The following is a 6,550-nucleotide window of genomic DNA, read 5'->3' as shown; positions in this document are numbered from 1 at the left end:
CTCGTGGCTCACTTGGGAGAGTGCGGTGCTGATAACACCAAGGCTGCAGCACTGGCTGAGCATGGTGCTGACAACACCAAGTCAAGGGTTAAGATCCCCTTACCGGTCATCTTTTAAAAAAAAAAAGAAGTGCATTACTTCTACAACATCTAATATGGTAGCCATTAGCCACATGTAAGCTACTGAGCACTTTGAAATGTAGGGGGTGCAGCTGAGGAACCAACTTTTTATTTTAAATAAATTAAATAGCTATATGTGACTTATGATTCCCATACTGGACAGTGCAAGAGTCCTCAATTCCTACTGGCCAGGGTCATAGGCGGGTTCAAGACTAGGCATGTCCCCTACTAGCCACGCACTAGCATGTTCTCTGCACTGCCCATTCAGGTCTATTTCAGCAAACACCTCCAGGAGTGACCCTGCACCTCTCCCAGCTATGACAGAATACATTAACCAAGGGCCAGCTCGTGGCTCACTTGGGAGAGTGCGGTGCTGATAACACCAAGGCTGCAGCACTGGCTGAGCATGGTGCTGACAACACCAAGCTAAGGGTTAAGATCCCCTTACCCGTCATCTTTTTAAAACAAAAAAAAAGAATACATTAACCAAGAGGCAGAAGTTGGAAAATGAGGGCTGGCTACTCAGCTCACTTGGGAGAGCCCGGTTAGGGTTAGGGTTAGGGTTAGGGCTGATAACATCAAGGTCAAGGGTTCAGATTCCTGGATGGCTAGCCACCAAAAAAAAAGTTGGAAAATGGAAGGCCCCTCCCTACTCTCTGTATCCAGAGGCAGTGAGTCTTCCTTACTAGAAAGACTGTCAGTAATAACTTAAGTACCTATTATATATGAGGAACTGTGCTAAGCATCACATATATTACCTCATTTAATTCTCACCTCAACCGTATGAAGCAGGTTTAGCCACACTTCATAAATGAGAAACCAAGGCTCAGAGAGGTTAAGTGACTGCCCAAGGTCACACAACTAAGTGAAGAAGCTATTAACCAGCTACTAACCACTATTCGTTAATGTCCCCAGGCCTTGAGATTGCTTATTGGCAAACTTCTAGAAAACCTTAGATGTCTGTAAGTCTACCCCAGATCTCATGAAAATACAGCAGGAGAGTAGGGTCCTATGCATATCCCAGGTCAGATGTGCAAAAGGACCTAATTTTATTATGAGGAAAGAGGGTGGTGACAGCTCTGAAGAAGCTCCTAAGTCACTGAGGGTATGTTTCTTCCATTAACCCTTCTTTCTTTTTAGATTATGGATCAGAGAAGCAAAAGCAGCTGGCAGGACTTTTGAAAATCAACGTGACAAACCATCATCCCCAACTGTATGCCTGGATCCAGGCACTGACAAGGTAACAGCTAAAAATCACACCTAGATTTTGTCCATCCTCCCCAACTAAGTGCATTGACAGGGTACTTCAGGATCCCCCAGTTGGCAGGAGAGGTCTATGCCCTTCCTGTACAGATATGATACCATTCAGATAACCCTTACAAATCCTTGGAGGAGATAGTATGCCAGATAGGTTCTCAGGCTGGCAGGGGCTCAAGGGTGTCAAGAAAAGTAGAGGCAAACAGGATCAAACCTTCCTAGATGAAATATCCATCCTCCTAATGAGGCAGAAGATAGTAAGAAAGAGCAGAAACAATTAGCCTTGTGATACCTAAAACAGTAGCACAACTCTCCAAAGGTATAAAACATACAAAAAAGATCAACAAAGATATGAAAAGAGCAAAGAACGTCCATTTTAATGACAGGCACTGGGGACATGGGAAGGCAGGGGACTGATATGCAGCAGGGGCATTATTTCTTACTTTACTCCTCATCTGTCTTGGAAAGCCAAAATCTTCACAACACTTTGGTCTTTGCTTCTACACTCCTTCTCAATTCTTACATCATTAGGAATGAGGGGCTTCATTCCTCCTCCCTAAACCCTAAATCCTCTGAGTCCCAACAAATGCCAAGGCCCTAGGACCATAGCTAGGGCATCGTGTGGCAGCTTGCCACTAGAGGGTGGTGTTTCTGTAGTTAAGGCAACCTTGAGAGCCTACAAGCTTGGATGGGAGTCACAGCCAACCCAACTCGGTATCCCTTATCAGAAATGCTTGGGACCAGAAGTGTTTTGGATTTTGGATTTTTTTTTTTTTTAGGATTTTGGAATATTTGCAGAATATATACTGGTTAAGCATCCCTAATCCAAAAATCCAAAATCAAAAATGCTCCAATCAGCATTTCCTTTGAATGTCATGTCAATGCTCAAAAAAGTTTTGCATTTTAGAGCATTTCAGGTTTTTGGATTAGGGATGCTCAACCTGTATAGTGAGAATCCAGCAGAATAGAAAGGTGGGAAAGGCAAGTAATAAGTCTTAGGGTAATGGTCCTTAATAAGTGAGGAATAAGGAATAGGAACGAGGTAGGAGGAAAGATTCCTCACCAAAAATCACAGCCATCACTCATTGGAAAAGGAGGTACTTGCCCTGAGCTCTCCCCAGATAGAGAAGTCAACAACAAAAGATTTCTCAGTTTATTTGCATATATACATTGTCACGCCAGGGAGCCAGCTCTACTTCAGGAATCCCTAGCTTCCCTTACCCAGTCAACACCCAAAACCTACACAGGAGGAAGGGTCCTGGATAAACAATGCCCAGGACTCACATCCCAACCCTTCAGGTTATAGCAGAATTCAATCAGCAAAAACAGGGTGATAGAGAGGCCAGTGCCCATGAGACATCTTTGCCCCTTTGTAAACATTGACACTCAGGCCATTGCAGCCTGGGGAAAGTGTGCAAACATGAGGGTACCACACTGTGTGCCCAGAGGGGCGGGGACACAGCTGGCAACCATACCCGTGAAGTCCTGAGGGCCTTCCCCCCACTGAGCCCGGCAAGTGCCAATGGCAGAAACGAGGCAGATACCCCCTGCCCAAGGGCTCACATGAGATGGCAGCGACGCTCTCGCCCATAGGAATTCTCCACACGGGCAATCTCCTGGATGACTTTGGTGAAGATGCTTTGAGTCAGCTACAAGAGATAGGGATTCAGGACAAAAGTCAGTCAGTTCAGTGCCAATACCACCCGGCTCTGAGGTGAACACCCAACTCCCCTGCCATCTCCACCACCATACAGTGCTATAAGAAAAACACTGTTTTGGATCCCAGTACTGGCCAGCCACCAAAAAAGAAGAAAAAGAAAAACACTGCTACCCCTACCACCTTCCTAATGTTCAGGCCCAGCACCTGATTCTCTCGAGCAGATGACTCCATAAATGTTGCACCCCAGGACTCTGCCAGCTTCTTCCCTTCAACTGCCTGTACCTCTCTGGAAGCAAATTTGGGACATAAAGATGGTGAATAGCAGTGTTCCCAAGTGCTGTGCAAAATCTTTAGAATCTAGACTTTCTCTGACCCATCCCACTTCCTCAAGGTTTGGGAGGAGGGTTGAAGGAGAAAATACAGGTAAACAAAGAAACAATGGGTGAATCTAGGATTGAGGATTGAAATATGAAATTGTGGTTTTAGAGACAGAAGTGTTATCTTCCCTTAACCCTCAAGTTAGAAATGAAGAGAGGTGAAATGACTCATTTGAGTCAGTGGCAGAGCCAGGACTAGAGCCTGACTGATTCCTAGTCCACCTCACTTCCCTTCACCCTGAGTGGAATAGATTTACATACCTGTCTGGAGAGAGATCTGCCTTGTTCCCCACTAGCACCACTGGTAGTCTGTGAGGAAACAGCAATTACCACAGGATCCCCTCTCATTCCCCATGGACCCCAACTTCCTTCATGTCAAAGCTGGATAACTCCCTATCAGACCAGGCAGGATCTATGTCCCAGCCTCCTCTCCAACTTGAACAATTCTCCCCTCTGCTTTCTCCCACTCCCTCATGCCCACACTATGTCTCTATCCCCAAGGGCCACTAACCGGGTTTTCCCATGGCCTTCGTGTAGTTTTTGGTATAGACTCTCAATGACCTGGAAGCTTTAAACACAAAAAAAGGAGCTATAACCTTAGTTCTGGGACAGTCCTCAGGTCCTCCCAAGTCCCTCACTCACAACTTTGGTTACTTACCTGTGCAGAGAGGTGACAGAATACACAAGCACATAACCATGGACCCCAATGATGAATGAATAGGGCAGAATGCTGTACTCATCCTGACAAGAAACAGAAACATCAATACCTAGATCCATACCACTCAGATGGCAGACTGGTGGGACAAGCATTCGGGTGACCCTCCCTGGAGCACTCCCTACTCCAGTCACTTCTATTTGTCTTGTTTTGTTTTGGTGGCTGGCAAGCATGGGGATCCAAACCCTTGTCCTTGGTATTACACCACACTCTATCCAACTGAGCTAAATAACCAGCCCAGTCACTTCTACTCAAAAAGTATTTACGGGAGCAACTCCAACGAGCCCTGCACACTATTAGCGGCTAAAATGCTTTCTTCATAATATTACTTTACACATGAGTCACAGAGACTATCAGACTTAATCTCCTAGGGCTGAACTGCCACATTTGGATACCCTACCCCAACTGGTACCTGCCCTGCTGTGTCCACCAGGTGTAGGTGAAACTCATCTTTGCCAAGAGTCACTATCTTGCTGTAAGCTGTAAAGAAAAGAAAACTTGACTGTGAGGTGCCTTGTAGGGCCAGCAATGTATGTCCCCATACATTCTTAACCCTGGGAGTGACATAGATGGTCCAGGTACAGGGAGCTATCCAGGAAACTGGAGAACCATACTAGGGTTCTTACTGTCTACCTCTACACTATCCCAGACTCAGTAAAATACCATACTCTAGCCACTCATAAAATAGGATTACTAGAGAAGAGATTAGATTTAATGTCTAACTAAATCAGCCCCCTTGGCACCAGGGAAATCCGAAATTGTAGAGTTGGGTGGGGCACCCAATCCTTCCCAGTCCCTCCCCCATCATACTAGGGGAGAAGTCTACTCACTATTCTCCACTGTAGGATCGTAGCCTTCCAAGAACTCGCCCTCCACAAACTGATGTGCCAAAGATGTCTTCCCTGTGGGGAGCAGTAAAACTTGTATCCAAATCATCCATACACATTCACATCCTGTCATTCTGGACTGTGGCCCAGGACCAAAGGAGATCCCAAATTAGCACCCCAGTCTATGAGTACCCCCAAGAAATGCTTTCCCTACGCTTCTTTTCGCCTTAGCTCTCCGCACTTTGGCTACCGGATGCATTCAGGAGCGCCGCAGGAAGCCTTTCCCGCCGCCTTTCCCCACCCCAGTCCATCAACGGGAAGATCCAGGATTCCCTAGGATCAAGTCCGCCCCGCCCCAGGACACCTGCGACAATAGACCGCGCCCAGTCTTCAAATCCTCACCAAACTCCTACCCCCAGAGTAACGGTGGGGACCACTCCGATGTTCCTGCAGCCAGGCCCACATTAACCCTTACGTGCCCCCGCTTTCTGCAGCCCTCCACACACCACTAGCCTTTTTTCGTCCACCCTTCCAATCCTCGCTCTACACTCGTGTGTTCTTACGATGCCACCATTCCTCCCTGGGTCGCGTTCCCGCGGTAGCGCGCCTCTTCTGGCTACAAAGCCGCCGTACGACGGTGCTCTCCGCAGGGCAGAGACTAACCTACAGAGCGGTATCCGAGGATGACCACCTTCCTGTAGCGGACCAGCGGCATGGCAGGAGCCCGCCCCGAGGGGCTTGCAGAAGTGCGGGCTGAGAGAGCCCGAAGAGGTGGTCAAGGTACAGGCAGGCACGGCAACCGGTGCAGAAAAGTCACTCACTCCGAAGCCACCAGGGGCAAGCTAGAGGAAAACCAAAACAAGCGCCGCGCCCGGAGCTGGCCACGTGATCACAACACAGCACGTCTAACGCTAGGGAGCCGGGCGCCGAGGGAACTATAGTGCCGCGCCGCTCCGGGCTCCGCCCCCCAGGCCGCTCGCCATTGGCCCATTAGAATGATAGGGGCGGGGCCGCCTGCAGGAGGGAAGGGTGGGCCTCACGTGGAGCGGGAGAACGGGGAGCTGCGCGTGCGCAGACTAGAGCCGGTTCATTCATAAAGAAACAGAAAGGAATCCGGGGTCCTAGAGGTGATTGCGCATTTGCAGCCTAGCAGAAGTGGCTTCGAAGAATCGTGAATAGGTAATACCCGTTTGGTTATGCTGGAGTTTCTGGTCAAAAGATTCACGGCCTCCCTGTTGCAATGTCTGTGAATCCTTGGATGGGAAAAAAGGCCAAAGTTCCAATATGTTCCTTCCGCTTCCCTCAGCCACAGCCCCAGGCCTTTTGTTGTCAGGTTTCCACCGTCTTCCAGGACCTAACTTCGTAACTGCAATTTTTTTTTTTTTCTAAAGATGACCGGTAAGGGGATCTTAACCCTTGACTTGGTGCTGTCAGCACCACGCTCAGCCAGTGAGCGTACCGGCCATCCCTATATGGGATCCGAAGCCGGGGCCTTGGTGTTATCAGCACCGCACTCTACCGAGTGAGCCACGGGGCCGGCCCCGCAACTGCAATTCTTGTTCTTGAGAAATTACTAGAATTTTGACCAGGTGATC

General features: G+C 48.4%; 1 protein-coding gene across 1 annotated transcript; it reads right to left on the bottom strand.

Annotated features, from left to right (window-relative positions):
• Nucleotides 1-2,515: 2,515 nt before the first annotated feature.
• Nucleotides 2,516-5,911, bottom strand: RHEBL1 (Ras homolog enriched in brain like 1). Its single transcript, XM_008570668.1, has 8 exons — nucleotides 5,619-5,911; nucleotides 4,959-5,030; nucleotides 4,541-4,608; nucleotides 4,072-4,154; nucleotides 3,925-3,981; nucleotides 3,675-3,722; nucleotides 3,241-3,322; nucleotides 2,516-3,025 (listed from the first exon to the last, which is right to left on the bottom strand). Exons 1-8 carry the CDS (start codon nucleotides 5,668-5,670, stop codon nucleotides 2,936-2,938), a joined length of 552 nt encoding a protein of 183 aa, XP_008568890.1. The 5' UTR covers nucleotides 5,671-5,911; the 3' UTR covers nucleotides 2,516-2,935.
• Nucleotides 5,912-6,550: the final 639 nt, after the last annotated feature.

This window comes from Galeopterus variegatus, unplaced genomic scaffold (assembly GCF_000696425.1).
Source record: "Galeopterus variegatus unplaced genomic scaffold, G_variegatus-3.0.2 Scaffold622, whole genome shotgun sequence".
NCBI classification, from domain to species: Eukaryota; Metazoa; Chordata; class Mammalia; order Dermoptera; family Cynocephalidae; genus Galeopterus; species Galeopterus variegatus.
This window is presented reverse-complemented; position numbering and strand designations above follow the sequence as displayed.

Bases quoted from the DNA above. Each gene is read 5' to 3' on its own strand.
- RHEBL1 (XM_008570668.1), bottom strand. From the start codon at position 5,670: ATGCCGCTGGTCCGCTACAGGAAGGTGGTCATCCTCGGATACCGCTCT. The intron at 3,982-4,071 runs GTAAGTAACCAA...TTGTGTTTAAAG, and splicing joins TCTGTCACCTCTCTGCACAG to CTTCCAGGTCATTGAGAGTC. The intron at 3,323-3,674 runs GTATGTAAATCT...ATTTGCTTCCAG, and splicing joins GCAGATCTCTCTCCAGACAG to AGAGGTACAGGCAGTTGAAG.